The 21,877-nt window shown below is 44.6% G+C and overlaps 1 protein-coding gene across 1 annotated transcript in view; it reads right to left on the bottom strand.

Annotated features, from left to right (window-relative positions):
* The window catches only part of LOC309567503 (ABC-type organic anion transporter ABCA8-like), a 182,005-nt gene that overhangs the window by 64,720 nt on the left and 95,408 nt on the right, over positions 1-21,877 (bottom strand). The window contains exons 20-23 of the mRNA XM_082272888.1: positions 20,285-20,448; positions 16,086-16,216; positions 10,567-10,704; positions 1,757-1,867 (exon numbers count right to left, since the gene is read on the bottom strand). Of these exons, the coding sequence (XP_082129014.1) occupies positions 1,757-1,867; positions 10,567-10,704; positions 16,086-16,216; positions 20,285-20,448 (544 nt within the window). The remainder of the gene's footprint in view (positions 1-1,756; positions 1,868-10,566; positions 10,705-16,085; positions 16,217-20,284; positions 20,449-21,877) is intronic.

Here is a 21,877-nt window from a genome sequence, read left to right as displayed (position 1 = left end):
AGAATATTCATGCTTCCAAGCCTGGTAGCCTCAGGAAATTTGGAGTGAGATATGGTGTTGTCACCACTGTGCACCTCACTCTTCTTTTTGGAAAGGATGTTGTACCTGATGACCTGCTGTGCAAGGATCTCCCAGTTTCCAAGCCTGATAATCTCAGGAAATTTGAAGTGAGATTTGTCCCTAAAATGCTGCTCGATGTTCTCTTTGCTGGAGAGAAATCTGTACCTGAGGACCTGCAGTGTGAGGATCTCCTTGCTTCCATGCCTGGTAATCTCTGGAGATTTGTAGTGAGTTCTGTTCATGTCACTACTGTGCTGCTCAGTATTCTCCTTGCTGGAGAGGAAGCTGCACCTGGGGACCTGCAGTGAATGGATTACTTCCAAACCTGGTAGCTTCAAGGGATTTGGAGTGAAAGTTGGTGACATCACTACTGTGCTGCTCACAAACATCCTTGCTATAGAGGAAGCTGTACCTGAGGACCTGCAGTGCAAGAACCCCCCTGCTCCCAAGCCTTGTGGTCTCACAAGATTTGGAGTTTTTTGTTGGTGTCACTACTGTGCTGCTTGTTGTTTTTCTTGTTGAAGAGGAAGTTGTACCTGAGGACTTGCAATGCAAGGATCTCCAAGCTTCCAACGCTGACAACCTCAGAAGATTTGGAGTGAGATTTGGAGACTGCTGTGCTGCTCACTATTCTTTTTGCTTGACAGGAAACTGTTCTTGAAAACTTGCAGTTTAAGGATCCCACTGCTTACAAGCCTGTTAGCAAGGATCTCCTTGCTTCTGCTCCATCCATTATGTAGATATGTGCATTAATCAGATCGCCAGTCATCCAGGAACAGCTTCATCATGAGGAAACAAAGCACTACCTCCACCAACATGTCCACTTCCACACAGAGAAATAGTCAAAAAGTCAGTAGATCAAATGCAGGGAGCCCACAAGCAGAACTGGTGACTAAGGATGGGCCAAACACCCCTGTGACGGTACCCGACACCCCGACTTGGTATCTCCACCAAGAAGCTGCTTCCTAAGCTCTGGAACACGAGATCCGTGAATCTGGCTACAGTTCCCCCAAGAACTAGGCACTGGCAGTACCAGTTTTGGAGTCACCCAGAATAAAACTGTTTATTCAAACACAGGCACAAAGAGATATACACCTTGGGACAACTCCCTCTCCCCCTTAGCAGCCAATTCACATACACATATACATCCCATAATAGGTTGATCTTAAGGCAGACAGAAACAATAGAACAATGGGATACAGGCACCCAACAATAACAAACCCCACCCCACCCCACTATCTGCCCCCTACCCCAAAGCACTCACCCCCCCCCCCCCCCATGTTCAGGGCATGTGGCCTGGTATGGTTCAGGACCTACCAGGCTGCATGCCTGGATAAGGGTCTGGTACAGATTTTAGGGATGGACACCACACATTTTTTTTTGGCAAATCTAGATTCCCCTCCAAATCTACACCAGACCGGAAGGACCCCACTCCATTTTTTTTCTTTTTTAACCAGCATTATTTTTTATTGTTCAGCTGTCAGTAGGGAAACACATTGAGAGCTGATGACTCATCAGTTCTTAAGGACGCCATGGCCGGCTTCCCAGCCCAATTCTTAACGACAAGCTTACACTGCACCCTGATTGATTGGACAAAGCTTTGCCCAATCATGGCGCAGAATGCACAGTGCAGCACTCAGTGCAAATGTTTTGCATTTCATTTCTATTTTAAACTAAATGTTATTTCTATACTAACCTTCATATCCTGCATGCTGGCCATTGCAAAGTGAGGGGCAAGTCCGGACCCATAAATCATACACATCAATCCCATGTAGAACATCATGTAAGGACTGTTTTTCGCGTAGTACTGGTGATAGAAAGAAAAATTGTTACAGATGTAGCCAAAACTGGATTACCATGTTTGAGTATGCAGACCTACTGACCTACCTGAAATCTTGAATGCTTGGGGTAGGTCTATATACCTATATATATACCTATATACCTATATACTGCCTGCCAATGGCCAGTGCCATGAATTGCCTTGGTGCGGACAGGAAGTGGCAGCGTGATTCTTGGCCATAGAGCGTCATTGAATGATATGGTGCTGGAGGCACAGATGAAACACTGATGCAGATGCATGAATGGTTAGCACTACCCCCGTAGGAGTTGCAGATGTCAGGGTTCCCCACTTCTGCACAGCCAGTAATACAGCATTTCCTTCTTACAACCATTCCTTGAGCTTGTTTTTGTTTTTATATAGGGGATGATAACTTGGATGGGGTTAGGGATTATGGGATGCCCAACTTGATAGCAAGAAACATAATCAGGGACAGCTTCCTCCCTATTTACAGATTCCACTTCTTCCTCCTGCACAAAGTTCCCTTAGCACAGCTCCGCTGGGTTTACTCCTTGGCAACTAACACTCTCTTTAGTTGGTTCAGCAACAGCCCCGTACAGCCTAGGCTAGGAACTCTATGTTCTTTGGGAAAAGTAGCACATCTGGAGTTAACTGCTTCCTGCAACGCCATCTGCTTTCCTGGAGATACTGGTCTCAGCTCTACTTCCTGAAGAAATGCTAGCTTGTTTATTATGTATTCGGTCTGACCAGACTACCGAGGTTGAGCAACCCACCCCACCCCCCACACACACCTGTACTCTATCGGTGTCCACTATCAAGTGGATATAGGAGGAGTCCCCTGTAGTGCATTTGCACATCTTTCCCAGCAAGGAGAATTATCTCCAAGGGTTAGAAAGGCTGGATTCATCTCTTTTTCATGGATAGTGTAGGACCCACTGATAATGGGGTACTTTGATGTAGTGGTGGGCTCGAGCACTATATGGCCATATGGTGGGACCAAATCCCCATTTTTATTTATGGATTGTCTTCAAATTTGGTAGTAATTTCTTTTGCATGTGTGCGCTATTCTTTTTTAATATTCTTTTTTAATATACAAATCTACCCGACTGACACACTGGAAACCTCCCAGGACAAGGTTAGATAAAGACTTGGCACACCGCTGTCTTCAAGAGAGACCTTCTACAGCTGGCAGTCTCCCCTTGTCTGTCCCTGCACCGTGCTGATCTACTCATTCTGCCTCTCTTTACTTCTGCTGCCTCTCCAGAAAGCTTTCCTCCAACAGCCTCCTGTGGTAGGATCCTTCTAGGCCAGCCACCTGAGCTCCAGCCCGAGGTAAAAAACAATCCCTCAAGGGCCACCGACAGACTCCCATAGCACAGCATCTCCATTTTCCACTTGACTCCCTGACTAGCATAGCTCATACCTATTTAAGGGCTACATAGTTACCTGCCAGGCCCACTTCCTGGGGATTGGCTAAGGGCCCCTAAATAGGCAAGGCACCCCCTCCTAGCTTCCGCCCATTAATTTCTAGAATATTCTCCAACATTCTAGAACCAGGTGGAGGCACCAGAGAGCTGCCAGGATGAGTCATCCAGTCCTAACCTTTAATAACCCTGACCCAGATTCCATGACTAGGGTTTAACCCTGGACCAGCTATAATTTGCATGCACTACACTATGTTGGAGTGCTGGTTCTACAGCCAGACATTGCAACTATTCAAATATACTATACTGCAGTTAGTAGTCCTGCCACTTGGTGGTAGTATAATGATTGTTTAAAGTGTGATGTTAACTAAATGAGCAAAATGCGCAACCAATACAGCAGCACAGTATGGGCGCAACGGAATTAAGGGACAGTGTGCCACATCCTTAATAATTGTATCAAATCATTGGAAGAAATTTGGTGGACTTTAAAGGCACAGATAAGGGTGAGATAAAAAAACTTTATTAATTGACATATAAAAACAGAGGAAACCCCTAACAAAAGGGGAATACTTTTAGCACATACAAAATATACATAAAGAGTACCAGAGTGTACTTGAACAATAAGACTTACATATGTATCAATAATAGGAAGAAAAAATAATAATCATTGCATGATAAATAAGACATAGTGGTATCACCATACTATACATTACATCCTACAAACTCAAAGATAGTGCTGAGGAGTGGCACTATGTAGATCCTCGAGTGTAGTTGGTACAGCCCTTGAATGGGGAATGGTTCATGTAGCCAGATGCCCTACATGTTTCGCTTGGAAAGTCAAGCTTCTTCTGGAGCTACTGGTGTACAAACTCCCTGTAGAGACAGATAGTAGTTCACAGTGGCCGATGTATTTTGGCACAACAAGTGTATAGATCGTGGATAATAACGGGGGGGGGGGGGTGTAGTGAGTTTGTCAGCTGGTGTCAGTTCAAAACAGAATAAACAAGGTATGTGTCTGCTTAAGACAGATACCAGTGGTTATAACCAATTGGCAGAAAAGGAACAAAATAAGTATGGTACAAGGGTATCCGGGATATAAGGGATCCCTCAGAAGGGAGACACCAGCAGTCTGACTCAAAGAAACAGCGACCGAATCCCTGGATGGGGATAAACCACCATGAACCATTCCCCATTCAAGGGCTGTACCAACTACACTCGAGGATCTACATAGTGCCACTCCTCAGCACTATCTTCGACAGGCCCGCTAATGACTTGGCATCGCAAACATCTGTTGCCCCTGTCAGAAGCAGTTTGTGTGCCACCAGAGACAGATTCACAGTCCACACCCACAGTCTCCCAGAGTTCCCGACCAGTGACTAGATCTCAGTTGGTGCCCCCTGATGTGAAGGATGAGGACAACAAAGATGAAGAGATCTGAATGGACTGGCTGTGGCCATCTTAAATGCCAGGGCTTACCACCCCCTCTTCTTTTCCTCCCAAGGTGACAGTCACCATGATTTTCAGGCAAGAGGTTCCTGAATTTGTGCCTCAGAGTGAACCTCTGGAAGATCTGGAAGACTCTCAATCTTCCCTGCTGGCAGCAGATCCCGAGGACTTTCCTTTCTTTGTTTAACAGAAAGCTGAAGCTGATGTGCTGGAGAAAGAAATGGTTTAGGATGAGGAAGAGGCCAGTAAGCCTGTAACGCAGGAGCCTAAAAAACAGAGAGCGGGAAGGGTTATTTACCCGCCCAATACTAACCTATGATGCATTGGGTAAAAGCTCTGAGGAGGTCTTTCAGAAGTTCTAGAAGGACGCTTGCAGAGCCTGACCTTCTCACCACAGATTTGGTGAAGGGCAACCCTAACTTATCCCCTGGCACACTTAGCTTGGCCATTCCAATCAAGATGGCCTGTAGGCAGCACAACCTTCCTTCCTATGCTAATTGGTCGGAGGTTCCTCTGCCACGTTCTTATGCAAATGTAAATTGTTTGTTTTCCTGTGTACATTAACCTGCTTCCCTCCACGTGTATTGGAAAGCATATACCAGCTCAAAGACTGTAACTTCCTTTGGGGGGGACCAGAGGTTCTTTGGTGGGAGGAGTGTGTAGCGGGTGCCTTGCGGGCCTGCATCTCCCTCTGGCTGCCACTGGAATTCACTCACACACACAGCCTCAGGGAGAGACACAGCCTGTCTGCTTCTGCGTGGTAATTTCCCCCTCCCTCCAACACACAGAGCTGCTCACCCTGCTCCCTCCCCTGCTTCCTCATTGGCAGGGGAGAACAAAAATTGAGGAAAGAAAAAGATGGGGCTTTGCAGGCCGGTGGGAGCAGAAGGAGCCCTAGAGGGTGACAGTAAATGACCTCTTCTTAATGTATGGAGTACTCCAGGCAGGAAAGGGGGTGCATATAGGGACAATTGGTCCTGGGCTAATTAGCCCTTCATCTTGAGGCAGGCTGTCTAGCAATCTGAAGATGAAGGGCTAATTAGCCCAGGACCAATTGTCCCTATATGCACCCCCTTTCCTGCCTGGAGCACTCCATACATTAAGAAGAGGTCATTTACTGCCACCCTCTAGGGCTTCTAGACCATGAACACTAGCATCTCTTGAATCGCAAAGAGAAGGTTGACTCCTGCCATATTTGAAGCCACTCCTGTGTAGACGTAGATCTATCACACCTAATGGTGAACATACACAGTTATATAAAATTGGAAAGGCGCTAAGGAGAGGATTGTTGCCTTTCTAAATGCGACTTTCTGTTCAAGAGGTTATAGTAAAGGTAAACCCATAAGCCTTGCCATTGGTGACGCAGTTGGGACTCTAAAGTATCGGATCCAGTGCAACTAATTGTCTATGATATCTATATAAGAATTTATATTGGAAATACGGAAGCAATATCTTCCAAACAGCATCCGTCATCACTACAACCTTGTCGCTTAGTATGAGTCACTACCAAAAAGGAAACACCGGTCTGTTATGGTCTCTCAGGCCCTGAGGAAGCCTTGAGCGAAACGCGTCGGCTTGCTGGGGACCTATATTTGACCGAATCCAACTTGAGACCCATCTTCCATCCTACACAGGCGTTTGTGGTCATATCCCCCTTGGGGATTGTTTCTGTATTGCTAGTGACTTTATATGTTTTTACCAATATATGTTAGTCTGTCATTTCCAAGAATGCATGGTTGTCCATGCGTATTTTTATTCTATGTTTATCAATAAAATGTAATTTTGGTTTTACAAATATTGGTTTTGCTTCTGATCCTTCTGCTCCCACCGGCCTGCAAAGCCCCATCTTTTTCTTTCCTCAATTTTTGTTGGTCTTACAGGGGTAAGGGCCTAAAACTGCACGGTATTTTCTGTACAAATGGCAGGGGAGAACCAATGACACTCAAGTAGTACTGCAGCAATGCATCTTGGGACATGTAGTTCCCATTATAAAACGGCCCTATAGCTTTCTATAGGGACAGAACTACACAGACCAGCTGCCCTCAGGATTAAAGAAAGGAAAGGGCACCATCTTGTCTCCCTGGGGCTAGTCAGACACCACAAGGCAAGGGAGAAGACCAGACCTAGGGGAGAGGTGTTCTCTCCCAGGTCAGCATATAAACCTTCCAGGCATCCACGGCCAGTCGGGGTACATCCAGTCTGAGAGGGGATCTCCAGCGCATCTCCAGAGGCACCTGCACCGATGGCATGAAGTGTTCCAGAGTTGAGATAACCAGTCGTGTTACCTTAAGAGCCTGCCTTGTTCCAGGACATCTCGCTTAGCATTGACGGCAGGATTGGTAAATGGGCACTTGCCCATTTGCAGAACACAAGGACACTGCTTACAGACAATGTTGTTCACTTTGCCCACACTTGCCAGAACCTGGGTCACATTTACTCCCTGTTGAGCAGTTACAGTGTCCGCCTTTTTACCCACATACTGCCAGTATACTACAATTGTACTCTACCAAGCAGGATACCTAAGTGCACCAACGGAAAGTGGCTAGCTTGAAATTCAAGGCCTTGTCCTCTTTGGGACTGAAGAAAATGATGCCATACGGGCATGCACACGTACCCAGGGCTATGTGATGCACTAGATGGGTGGTTTGCCTTAGGAGTTAGGCCATGGATCACTGAACTGGATGCAGTGTCTATAGTTTGTGGGCCTGTGGTGTCAGGGGACAGAAGAGAGAGGTCTGACATAAGAGAGGGTCATTCCTCTGTTCTCCTGCTTGGACTCATAAAGCAAAACCTAAGTGAATCGGTAACCAATCCGGTATAAAGTTTGCCATTTGTAATCTGTTGTTATTAGAGGGTTTGCCACTGCTCTTGGGGTTATTCGCCGTTGAGGAATCCCCTGAAAGCAGCCTGACCCTAATATTGAGTTATATTGTTCTTGATCCTCAGTCATTACTCTTCAGTTAGTTTAATTGAAATATACAGATAAAAGTGTGTATATGTGGGCGCTTCCGTGGGGTAGAGCCCTGGATCCAACGAATTATGTAGATCTGCATGCACATGGGCAGCACCTGAGAGGAGAAGCGGCTCTGTGGAAACATGGAGAAGAGCAAGGCGCCTCTAAGTGCAATATAGACCATTTATTGGAGCATAGAGAGATTAAAATAACTTAAAGGAAGTTAAAATCAAAACAGCATGTCTTAGAAGCCAGAGGAGCCGATGCCCGGTAATCCAGTGCCCGGGAGACTGCTGCATGTGTCGGCGTGCACACAGCGTGGTCGGGCTTCCGGTAACCACCCTGGAACTCACGCAGCTGATTGTCAAAAGCGGGTGGGCGGTAACATGTTTCGGAGCATGCGCAGCTCCTTCATCAGACCTCCGCCCACTGAGGATCCATTGAACTATAAAGACAAATGGGGCCGGAGATGGGTGGGGCTGGATAATTACTTTCTGCCTGCTGGTCAGAAGACAACAAGGGGAAGGAAGGACGAGGGTAGGAGCAGGCATACAGTACATGTTGGCATCTTATCTGTATCTATCATGATCGATCGTATATGGACAATTTAAATAGAGAGAAAAATTATACAGTTAAAAGGAATAAAAAAGAATAGAAGGGAATAAAACTGAGGGATTAAAACCAAAAATAAATAATTAAGAGGAGAAAAAAAACTATTATGGTCCTAGAATGGCTCTGTATTGGTGTTAATAATCATACACAAGCGAAAAATATATACAGGCATACCCCACTTTTAGTACACAATGGGACCAGAGCATGTATGTAAAACGAAAATGTACTTAAAGTGAAGCAATACCTTTTTTCATTTCTCAATGCATGTAAATACACCATAGGAAATCTTGGTCAGCTTGACATGGCATTGCTCCCAAACCATGTGACAAGGACACCAAGCTTGGGGAGCATGTTAAGGGGATCAAGGACTATGACATAGTAGATTACCTAGGAAAGCTGGCCAGCCACAAACAGGATATGTTGTAGTCCTAGGTCCCCTCTCGGTGCTCCCTAAGTTTGGTATCCCTGTCACTTATGGTTTGGGAGCAGTGCCATGTCAAGCTGACCAAGATTTCCTATAGACGCCAATGTTAAAAACCGGGAGTAGTGTCATGCCAAGCTGAACAAGCTGTGTCCTTACTCGCGAGTGTACTTAAAGTGAGTGTACTTAAAGCGGGGTATGCCTGTACTGTATAAAAGTAACTATGGACCAGATTGACATCTGGGGGCGGGAGGAATTATAATAAACTGTTTATTTCTAATTCTTCGTTGATCCCTCCTGGCGATAAAACACCAAGAGCGTATATCCAGTAGGTTTCTCTGCGGTAGAGGCGTAAAAAACTTTCTGCCTCAGGGAAAGTAGTGGGGATGGATTCAATAACCCATACTTTTAGACCAGTGGTAGATTTTGTGTGATATTTGGTAGTGTCTGGGAACACTATGTTCGTCCTTGCAAGTATCAATGGACCTGCGGTGTTCTCCAAAACATTTTCTTAGAGTATGTATTGTGCAGCCTACATAATGGAGGCCGCAAGGACAGGACAGACAATATACCACATTTTCAGTAGAGCAAGTATAGAATTATTTTATGGGATAAGTTTTCCCTTTTATAACTGTGACGGTATTCACCATCACTGGAGGTGAGGAGCAGATACAGTACTTAATGGTTTAAACTGCTTCAGATGGGACAGCGATATTTGTCAGCAATATCTTCATATAGAAATATGAAGATTTAATCCTATTTTACACTGGGAGACTTAGACTGTTATAGACAATTGCCATGAAGTCTGACTCCTAGATAATGTGTGTATTCCATGTCCCTGCATGCCAGACAGGCTTCCCTATTGTTTGTGTATTGAAATGGAATGTGTATTGTGTTAAAGTTTACCTGTCCCTTTGTTGAATGTTAATGACCTCACATTGTTCGGTCTGCCTTGAGATAAACTATTATGGGATGTATATGTGTATGTGGATTGTGAATGTCAGGGCCTGTTCTCAATAAGGTCCACCTGGGTGGTAACCTTGTGGGGGAAAACTGTATAAAAGTCTGTTTCTGGTTCAATAAAGAGTTAGTTCACCCTCAATCTAGAGTTCTGTCTCTCATTGGGGGAATCTTCTACAAAGGATTGCTATGGTCCTCAATACTCCCTTGGACAATCACTAAGCTCTTGTAATATCTTGTGTAGAGCTTGTTCCTGCTGCCCTCTCTGGGGAAAGAGAGGTTCACCCACGGGACCCTGGAGCCTTGTCATAGGTCCAGGGTGGGTAAGAGACGGTGAGACCCTAACCAAGCTGCGGCGGTTTGTGGGGTCTGAGGTGGGTATGGTGTCTGGTGGAGTACTTGGAGCCCTCGGAAAGCAATAGGAGCATCCGTCAACGGAGGTGCCCGGTCGGGGTGCTGGTTGATCCGTTACAATAACAAACTCTTTTTGTCCATGACGGACAAAACTACACGTGAGACATAGGTCTTAAAGTTTTTGTTATGAGCCTAACGTAGCAGGACTGTGAACAAACCCCAACTTGCCATGATGAGGATCCCTAATTTAAAAAAATTACAGTTATTTTTAGCTATGTTCAAAAAGGTAAAAAAATGGCAGTTATTTTTCAGCTGTGTCCAGTCAAATAGAAAATGAAAGTTATATGGCTGAAAGTTAAGATCCTTATCCTTAGGCAAAGCTTTGTGACTTCAGCCTTATGAGTATTTACCAGAGAAGCCATTTTTACAAGTCACGATTTACTGACTCCAGCACTGTGCGTTAAGAATAACTTCATGACCTAACATAACAGAAAACCTGTAATGGGCAGAAGTTTCGGGTGGCCAGATGGATACTCACAGGCAAAATGGGGTCATTCCACACCCTGATCCTCTCCGTGGAGTTATAGACCCTCATCAAGGCATTACTGATAACATTGACCAATACCGGTAGGCTATTGTGTGCCCGAGGGTTTCCAATTATTCTGTACCTGTAACCCTACAAAAAATAAAAGAAGAACAGTGATTCAAGTCAATTCAAGTCTATGAAATGCATTGGTCAAGGCAAATCCAAATTACCTTATTTCATCATTTCAAGCATTTTCATCCAATGAGATCAGATTTAAAGTGTAGTCATAGAGAGCATTTTCATAGTTTTGGACAGAATACAGAAGCGTTGAAATCCCCATTAAGTTACCTTTTGCTGTCTGTGTCCTAATGGGGAGATTTTCCCTCACTTCCTGTCTTGGAGACCTCACAAATGGGCACTAATTCCCACAGAAACCCTCCAAAAACTCACGGAAAGCCTTCCCAGAAGAGTGGAGGGTGTTATAGCCACAAAGGGAGGCCATCTCAATATTAAAGGCCACAGGGGAAGGGGGGGGGGGACACCATAATAATGGCCAAGGGGAAGGGGGAAATTCGATATAAGTAGGTATAGGGGTGGGGTGAATCTTCCACCCCTTTTACCTATGTTGATCGGTGGGAACGAGACCCCTTTTTTTGGCCTTTGGCCTTCTGGTCCTCTTCCCCCCTTTTCTCCTTGTCTTTACTCTGCTTACCCGTTTTTCAGGTGCACGATACCTTCCCCTACAGCGTTGTCTTCCCTCATGTTTATGCTCTGTTCTCATCCCCTTTGGGCTCTGTAGAGGCTGTATATTGCACCACTGTATGGGTATTGGTGGGCCCAGTAGACGCCCCACTGTTGAGGGGAACCACTCCAGGACCCTCTGGCCTTTATGGCTTATTGGCTATGCCTATTTACTGTTGTTGTGTCAGTTGTCGGGTTTCTTACACTGCCTCGTTTTTGCCTTCCTTTGCCATTACGCAAGCCAAACCTTGTTACAAATGTCAAAGCTAGCCTCTGTGTGGGCAGAACTGTTGCATGTTAACTTCTTAAAACCAAATAAATATTAATAAAACAGAAACAAAAATTGAGAAAGGCTGTTATAGGGATTTATTGGTCCCATCTGTTGACAGTGGCGGCTGGTGCTCAAAATTTTTGGGGGGGCGCAAACAAAAAAATGTAATAGGCATTGTTTTGCGGCAAAAAACGCTGTAAAAAATTGCGTGACTTTGAGGTCGCAAAAGTGTGAAAGGGGCCTTCAGTAATTAAGGTATAGTGTGCCCCCTTTCAATGCAGAGAGACCAGCGTGCCCCCCTTTCAATGCACAGTGACCAGCGTGCCCCCTAGTAATGCACAGTGACCAGCGTACCCCCTTTCAATGCACAGTGACCAGCGTGCCCCCTTTCAATGCAGTGACCAGTGTACATGCCCCCTTCAATTCAGTGACCAGAGTACATGCCCCCTTCAATGCAGTGACCAGCGTACATGCCCCCTTCAATGCAGTGACCAGCGTACATGCCCCCAATGCAGAGACCAGCATGCATGCCCCCTTCAATGCAGTGACCAGCATACCATGCCCCCAATGCAGTGACCAGCGTACATGCCCCCAATGCAGTGACCATCGTACATGTCCCCAATGCAGTGACCAGTGTGCGTGCCCCCTTCAATACAGTCACCAGCATACATAACCCCAATGTAGTGACCAGCATACATGCCCCCAATGCAGTGACCAGCATACATGTCCCCTATGCAGTGACCAGCGTGCGTGCCCCCAATGTAGTGACCAGTATACATGCCCCCAATTTTCATTCGCTATTGTCACACAATGGGTAGGCTCGGGACGCACTGCTCTGCGCCCCGGGACCACCCTTTCCATCGCCCTATTAGAGCCTCTGGCTCTAATCAGGTGATGAAAAAAAAAATCCCCATTGAACACCATGCGTCCGGCGCCCCTGCATGCAGATTAGGGGGCCGGACGCATGGATGGGGGGTGGCGCCCCTGCGCCCCTAACGAGCCAGCTGCCACTGCCTGTTGATCAATAGCTACACCTAAGCTACAAAAATCCAACAATCTCCTGTAGCTCTCTTGTAGCTCTCCTGTAGCTCTAGTGAGGTGATGCCGGTAGGTGGTTAAACTTAGAGATTAAAATCAACCACATAGCTACCCCTTATGGATATACCCAACATGTTTCAGGGCATGGAATCCCTCTTCTTCAGGGTCAGAAATATACAGATATTAGCTGTGTGTGTTTACCCTATACATTTATCAAAGATTTTCATTCACATGAATATATACACTCACCGGCCACTTTATTGGGTACACCTGTTCAAATGCTTGGTAACACAAATTCCTATCAGACAATCACATGGCAGCAACTCAATGCATTTAGGCATCTAGACGTGGGGAAGACGACTTGCTGAAGTTCAAACCAAGCATCAGAATAGGGAAGAAAGGGAATTTAAGTGACTTTGAAGGGAGGGAGGGGGGGGGAATGGTTAAGGCTGGTGGTGTAATGGTGTGGGGGAGGAGGGGGGGTAATGGTTCAGGCTGGTGGTGTAATGGTGTGGGGGAGGGAGGGGGGGAAATGGTTCAGGCTGGTGGTGTAATGGTGTGGGGGAGGGAGGGGGGAAATGGTTCAGGCTGGTGGTGTAATGGTGTGCGGGAGGGAGGGGGGGGTAATGGTTCAGGCTGGTGGTGTAATGGTGTGGGGGAGGGAGGGGGGGTAATGGTTCAGGCTGGTGGTTTAATGGTGAGGGGAGGGAGGGGGGGTAATGGTTCAGGCTGGTGGTGTAATGGTGTGGGGGAGGGAGGGAGGGGGGTCAATGGTTCAGGCTGGTGGTGTAATGGTGTGGGGGAGGGAGGGGGGGTAATGGTTCAGGCTGGTGGTTTAATGGTGTGGGGAGGGAGGGAGGGGGGGGTAATGGTTCAGGCTGGTGGTGTAATGGTGTGGGGGAGGGAGGGAGGGGGGAAATGGTTCAGGCTGGTGGTGTAATGGTGTGGGGGAGGAGGGGGGGTGATGGTTCAGACTGGTGGTTTAATGGTGTGGGGAGGGAGGGGGGGGGGGTAATGGTTCAGGCTGGTGGTGTAATGGTGTGGGGGGATATTTTCATGCATACAACATTCTTTCCCACCCAAGGATATTCCCCATCTGCTTTGGACGGTTGTTTTTTTATATCCATGTGACAAGATACACACAAAGCTGTTGGCACCAATTCTAATTGATGTTGTCATGGGATATTTTCTTGGCACACTTTGGGCCCCTTTGTACCAACTGAGCATTGTATAAACCCCATGGCCTACCTGAGTATTGTTGCTGACCATGTCCTTCCCTTTATGACTACAGTGTCCCCATCTTCTGATGGCTCCTTCCAGCAGGATAATGCACCATGTCACAAAGCTCCAATCATCTCACCACTGGTTTCTTCAACATGACAATGAGGTCACTGTCCTCCAATGGCCTCCACACTCACCACATCTCATCCAATAGAGCATCTTTGGGATGTGGTGGAACGGGAGATCGGCATCATGGATGTGCAGCCGACAAATCTGCAGCAACTGCGTGATGCCATCATGTCACTATGGAGCAAAATCTCTGAGGAACGTTCCCAACACCTTGTTGTATCTATGCCACCAAGAATGAAGGCAAAAGGGGGTCCAACCCACTACTAGCAAGGTTTTCCCTTATAAAGTGGTCAGTGAGTGTAAATAAAGTGCCTTGCGAAAGTATTCGGCCTCCTTGAACTTTGCGACCTTTTGCCACATTTCAGGCGTCAAACATAAAGATATAAAACTGTAATTTTTTTGTGAAGAATCAACAACAAGTGGGACACAATCATGAAGTGGAACGAAATTTATTGGATATTTCAAACTTTTTTAACAAATAAAAAACTGAAAAATTGGGCATGCAAAATTATTCAGCCCCCTTAAGTTAATACTTTGTAGAGCCACCTTTTGCTGCGATTACAGCTGTAAGTCGCTTGGGGTATGTCTCTATCAGTTTTGCACACGGAGAGACAGAAATTTCTGCCCATTCCTCCTTGCAAAACAGCTCGAGCTCAGTGAGGTTGGATGGAGAGCGTTTGTGAACAGCAGTTTTCAGTTCTTTCCACAGATTCTCGATTGGATTCAGGTCTGGAATTTGACTTGGCCATTCTAACACCTGGATATGTTTATTTGTGAACCATTCCATTGTAGATTTTGCTTTATGTTTTGGATCATTGTCTTGTTGGAAGACAAACCTCCGTCCCAGTCTCAGGTCTTTTGCAGACTCCATCAGGTTTTCTTCCAGAATGGTCCTGTATTTGGCTCCATCCATCTTCCCATCAATTTTAACCATCTTCCCTGTCCCTGCTGAAGAAAAGCAGGCCCAAACCATGATGCTGTCACCACCATGTTTCACAGTGGGGATGGTGTGTTCAGGGTGATGAGCTGTGTTGCTTTTACGCCAAACATAACGTTTTGCATTGTTACCAAAAAGTTTGATTTTGGTTTCATCTGACCAGAGCTCCTTCTTCCACATGTTTGGTGTCTCCCAGGTGGCTTGTGGCAAACTTTAAACAACACTTTTTATGGATATCTTTAAGAAATGGCTTTCTTCTTGCCACTCTTCCATAAAGGGCAGATTTGTGCAGTATACGACTGATTGTTGTCCTATGGACAGAGTCTCCCACCTCAGCTGTAGAGCTCTGCAGTTCATCCAGAGTGATCATGGGCCTCTTGGCTGCATCTCTGATCAGTCTTCTCCTTGTATTAGCTGAAAGTTTAGAGGGACGGCCAGATCTTCGTAGATTTCCAGTGGTCTGATACTCCTTCCATTTCAATATTATGGCTTGCACAGTGCTCCTTGAGATGTTTAAAGCTTGGGAAATCTTTTTGTATCCAAATCCGGCTTTAAACTTCTCCAACAGTATCTTGGACCTGCCTGGTGTGTTCCTTGTTCTTCATGATGCTCTCTGCGCTTTAAACGGACCTCTGAGACTATCACAGTGCAGGTGCATTTATACGGAGACTTGATTACACACAGGTGGATTCTATTTATCATCATTAGTCATTTAGGTCAACATTGCATCATTCAGAGATCCTCACTGAACTTCTGGAGAGAGTTTGCTGCACTGAAAGTAAAGGGGCTGAATAATTTTGCACGCCCAATCTTTCAGTTTTTTATTTGTTAACAAAGTTTGAAATATCCAATAAATTTTGTTCCATTTCATGATTGTGTCCCACTTGTTGTTGATTCTTCACAAAAAATTACAGTTTTATATCTTTGTGTTTGAAGCCTGAAATGTGGCAAAAGGTCGCAAAGTTAAAGGGGGCCGAATACTTTCGCAAGGCACTGTATATGGTGTAAATCTGGCATGTCTATAGAATAGAGTGTAAGCTTCTCTGCATCATACAGTAGATTAGTGATGATGTTATCAGTATTGTCGGCACAGTGGTGTATACATCAGGAGTAAGGTAGGAGACCAGTCCTGTTGAGTTATTTTTAGTATCCTTAGCAGAAGAGAAATGTTACATTGTAAGAAAGTTTAATTACCATGTTGTTTCCTCGTGTGATCTCTATGGCACCGTTGTAGGCCGTAGTGTTTTCATCATACGGACCATCCACAACATCCACGGCGATATCTTGAGCCATGACACCATGAACCAGATCCTCAATGGGGAGACCTATGTGGAAACATACTGGAAGTCAACTTTATGAAAAGTTATGGTATAAGGAACCTTAGTGACAAGTATGGGTTAATAGTAAAAACATTCTGAGGCGATTGTAGGGATGAATCCCATAGATGGAAATTTGCTTTACTCTTTGGTAACATTGTTGCAGATTTTTTAAGCCTATAGATCCCAGCAGTACTGTACAAGACACATGCAGAGACTTCTTTCATCTGCTTGTATCAATGAAGGAAATGTTAACTAATGGTAATTTATTCATAGTAACTCATTGCAACTAATTAGTGATCATAATGTGAACTAATGAACAGACCAATGAGAATCTTTGGCTTCTGTAGGAACGTTGGCTTGAAAATTGGCTTGTGCTCCAATAACGGATATCAAGTGATTTTTAACTAATTTGTTCAAAAATACTTAATATTAACTATTAAAAAATAGGGTGGGGAGATCTATTTTGCCATATACGGCCACATCCCGAAGTTAATTTAGAAAAGTTGGGGTTCCCTCATAAAGAGAAATGTGACTTTAAAGGTTTAAAGAGTGAACATAGGATTCTGTTAAAAAGTTATAATTTTATTCATTAGGCAACAATCATGTTATACAGTATGCAAAATCAAAATTATAAATCAATAAAAGTTGGGTACAATGTTACCCATAGCAGAATCGCATAATGGTACTGTTATGACCATGCAGAGGTTGCATAAACAAAATCCAACGCGTTTCGGAGTTCTGAGACTCCTTCCTCAGGGACTTATCTAAATGTAATGTAATGATATCCACTATTGGCACACTACCTAAATGGGTCCATTTACCACTTACCGCAAATCGATGTAGACCTACATCGGCTGCAATAAGTGGCTGTACCGGGGTAATGCCTGCAGCTAGAGGCATTATCCCGGTACCATTTTTTAGAGCCGGTGGTCAGCTTTCAGGCGGTAATGACCGATGCGGCTCGGAAGCCACTCGATCGTTACCCCAGTGAGCGGGAGGGGACGCCCCCCTCCCATCGCTTTCCGCGGCTCTGCCCGGTTCTCCCGTCCCACCGAGAGACCCGAGCAACCAGCCGGGGGAAACCGCCGGCTGGCTGGAGTCCCGATCAAAGCTAGGTGTGGCTTTGATCGGGTCTCTGATGACGTAACCCGGCGGCGGCATCCATGACGTCACTTCTGGGTTACTCAGCTGCTAAAGACGCCAAATTTAAAAAGTGACTATTCAAAAATGCAGTTTTCGGCATTTTGAATACATTGAAGTGCAGAGGAGGGGTTTGGGGTCTTTTAGACCCCCAATCCCTACATAAAGAGTACCTGTCACTGCTTTTTACTGTCACATTCCCCCCGATCCCTCCATAAAGAGTACCTGTCACTCCTATTACTGTCACATTCCCCCCGATCCCTCCATAAAGAGTACCTGTCACTGCCTATTACTGTCACATTCCCCCCCATTCCCTCCATAAAGAGTACCTGTCACTGCTATTACTGTCACATTCCTCCCCAATCCCTCCATAAAGAGTACCTGTCACTGCTATTACTGTCACATTCCCCCCGATCCCTCCATAAAGAGTACCTGTCACTGCTATTACTGTCACATTCCTCCCGATCCCTCCATAAAGAGTACCTGTCACTGCTATTACTGTCACATTCCCCCCGATCCCTCCATAAAGAGTACCTGTCACTGCTATTACTGTCACATTCCCCCCGATCCCTCCATAAAGAGTACCTGTCACTGCCTATTACTGTCACATTCCCCCGATCCCTCCATAAAGAGTACCTGTCACTGCTATTACTGTCACATTCCCCCCGATCCCTCCATAAAGAGTACCTGTCACTGCTATTACTGTCACATTCCCCCCGATCCCTCCATAAAGAGTACCTGTCACTGCTATTACTGTCACATTCCCCCCGATCCCTCCATAAAGAGTACCTGTCACTGCCTATTACTGTCACATTCCTCCCGATCCCTCCATAAAGAGTACTTGTCACTGCCTATTACTGTCACATTCCCCCCGATCCCTCCATAAAGAGTACCTGCCACTGCATATTACTGTCACAAGGGATGTTTACATTGCTTGTGACAGTAATAAAAGTAATCAGATTTTTAATTTTTTTTAAAAAAATCCTGTGCTAAAATTAAAAAAATAAATAGGAAAAAACATTTTTTAACCACCTCCGTCGCTGTGCGCTTGCGCACGAAAGAAAATATGTATACGGAAGTTGCGCCCACAAATGAAATCAATGTTCAAACCACACATGTGAGGTATCCCTGCGATCACCAGAGCGAGAGCAATAGTTATAAAAAAGAGCTACTCTGTAATTCTAAACTGGTAACCGTTAAAATTTTTTAAATCGTCGCCTATGGAGATTTTTATTGACGTTAGTTTGTCGCCATTCCGTGGGTGTGCGCAATTTTAAACCATAACATGTTAGGTATCTATTTACTCGGCGTGACATCATCTTTCACAATATACAAAAAAATGGACTAACTTTACTGCTTAGTTTTTTTTTTTAAATGCAGTGAAAAAATAGCGTTTGAAAGACCGCTGCGCAAATACAGCGTGACAAACAATATTGCATTTTATTTTCCAGAGTCTTTGCTAAAAAAATATATTTAATGTTTGGGGGTTCTAAGTAATTTTCTAGCAAAAAATACTGATTTTAACTTGTAAACAAAAAGTGTCAGAAGTGGTTAAAAAAAAAAAAAATTGCTGTGCAAATGCTGTCATAAATAAGTGAGTAATAGGTTTATTTCATTTTACCGTTAGCTCCCTCTAGTGGCTATATTGCATCTTTTTTTTTCCTGGTTAAGGTATTTTAAGAAAATACCACAATAAAGCCACTAGATGGAGCTGACATTTATAGGATATTAACATATTAGACGGATTGAGTGGAGCCAGTTCATGACACTGAGACTATCCCATTATGGCCAATAAATGGAGCTGATGATCATGACGTTTGACAATTTTTTTTTTTATAAAAAGACCCCAAAAAATAGAGATTTTTTTATACAGAGTTTGTATAAAAATGGCCAAAAAAATATTAACTTTTTTTATTACCAATTTTTCTTTGAGTACACTGCGTATAACATTGTAAACAGTGTAAATTCCCGGCATCTATAGGATAAGAGAACAGAGCTGGGGGATGGGAACATGTAACTACAGCACCGATGTTGAAGATGCATTATCAGTGGCCTGTTAATGGTGGATAAATGAAGAAGCCAAACCAGAAGAAGTTGGCGGCAGTGGCCTATGGAGCGACATAGTAGAGTATGGGCCACACATGGCTGTAGGAGGCCAGTCTAACTCTCTATAATCTGCAACTTACTTGTACATTATAGCAAATGCTTTTGGAAATGCTGCTTCAGTTCTGCTTAACCTCCCTGGAGGTATGATTATGTCAGGAATTATGTACTAAAAGCGGTACAATTTTTTGATATTTATAATTTATAATATATATTTTATATATATATATATATATATATATATATATTATAGAATATAAATATTATATTAATAATAAATATATTATAAAATATAAATATTATAATATATATATAATATATATATATAATATATGTAATATATATAATATATATTAATAATATAATTTATCATTTACAATTTATAATATTTGATATTTTTCTGATACTAAGGTGATACAGTGTAATCCTCTCAGATTACACTGTATCACCTCCTTTTTATGTGTTTGTGTTGGTGCAACATTTGAATTTCCCTCCCAGTTCCGCTCCCATGCACCATTGCTGCTGCAGGGAACGGAACCAGGAAGTCAGCAGAGCGACGGACGGCGGGGCGGGGATCTCGGCGGCGATCACAGCAATGGGAGATCATCGCAGGATCGCCAGGAGAAGGTAAGGAACCCTGCTGCAGGCTCTGCACATCTACCCCGAGCGTGACTCGGGGATACCGATCCTAGCATGAAAAAACCACCCCGTGTCACGCTCGGGGTTACCGCTAAGGGAGTTAAAGACTGAGAATGTTTTTTATTTGCCAAATTAAATATTTAGGCTTAGAGTGCTGAAAACAGAAAATGACGCCCCCGTTTGGTTTTGTACCGGTTGTGTTGACGAGCAGAAGATTGGAGTAATATCTGTGGGCCCGATCTCCGGGTCTTTGGAAGTAAAGGTGTGGAGTCAGCTCCCAGGTTTTTTTGTAGAACCTGGTAATCACTATGGTGGCGGTAACCAGGGGAAGGATGAACAATACCAGCAGAAGAAGTCTGAAATTCAATATGGCGTGTTACATGCATATCAGATTAAAGACAACTACACAACATCTCTTATTTTCATTCCCACATTGCATTTCAAAGAAATCTTTGTTATTCTTGTATGGTTGGTAGTAATCTGCTACTTGAAGACTCAAGTTTTTGAACCCCTTTCCCCATTCAACCTACAAACGATGAAGCTCGAATGTCTCCAGTGAAGGGTCCTGGTAATACTACATCATACAAAGACATTATAGACAATTGTACTTCCAACCTTGTGGTAACAGTTTGGTGAAAACCCTTTTCTGTTCCACTATGACTGTTCCCTTGGGTACAAAGCCAGCTCCATAAAGACATGGGGGTTCATTTACTAAAACTGGAGGGTGCAAAATCTGGTGCAGTTGTGCATGGTAGCCAATCAGATTTTAACTTCAGCTTGTTCAATTAAGCTTTGAAAATAAAACCTGGAAGCTGATTGGTTTCTATACAGAGCTACAACAGATTTTGCACTCTGCATTGTTTGACTAGTTTGGTGTGGAGGAACGCAAGTGTCCTGCACAGAGCCCCCCGACCTCAACCTTACTGAACACCCTTAGGGTGAATTGAATGCCAGGTGTAAGCCAGGCCTTTTTTTCTGGTGCCCAACACGGGGCTTGATGGGACCAACATGAGTATCTGACCTCACAAATGGGCACAAATTATGGGAAGCCTTCACAAGAGAGTGGAGCCAGTTCCATAATGACATGGTTTGGCCAGTATTATGTGGAAGAACTTCTCCTGCCCAGAGCCCTGACCTCAACCATACTGAACTATTTTAGGGTGAATTTAATGTCAGGTGTAAGCCAGGCCTTTTTTTCTGGTTCCCAACACAGGGCCTGATGGGACCAACATCAGTATCTGACCTCACAAATGGGCACAAATTATGGGAAGCCTTCAGAAAAGAGTGGAGCCAGTTCCATAATGACATGGCTTGACCAGTATTATGTGGAAAAACTTCTCCTGCCCAGAGCCCTGACCTCAACCATACTGAACAATTTTAGGGTGAATTTAATGTCGGGTGTAAGCCAGGCCTTTTTCTTCTGGTGCCCAACACGGGGCTTGATGGGACCAACATGAGTATCTGACCTTACAAATGGGCACAAATTATGGGAAGCCTTCACAATAGAGTGGAGCCAGTTCCATAATGACATGGTTTGACCAGTATTATGTGGAAGAACTTCTCCTGCCTGGGGCCCTGACCTCAACTATACTGAACATCTTTGTGATGAATTGGAACACTGATTGTAAGCCAGGTCTTCTGTTTGCAAAGCCAGCTCCGTAAAGACATGGTCTGACCAGTTTGTGGAGAACCTAGAAGACTTACACAGAGCCCTGACCTCAACCCAACTGAACACCTTTGAATTGCAATCCAGGTCCCCTGTGTACCAAACCAGCTCCCATAAAA

This window comes from Pelophylax lessonae (genome assembly GCF_965119305.1).
Source record: "Pelophylax lessonae genome assembly, chromosome: 11".
NCBI lineage: Eukaryota > Metazoa > Chordata > Amphibia > Anura > Ranidae > Pelophylax > Pelophylax lessonae.
This window is presented reverse-complemented; position numbering and strand designations above follow the sequence as displayed.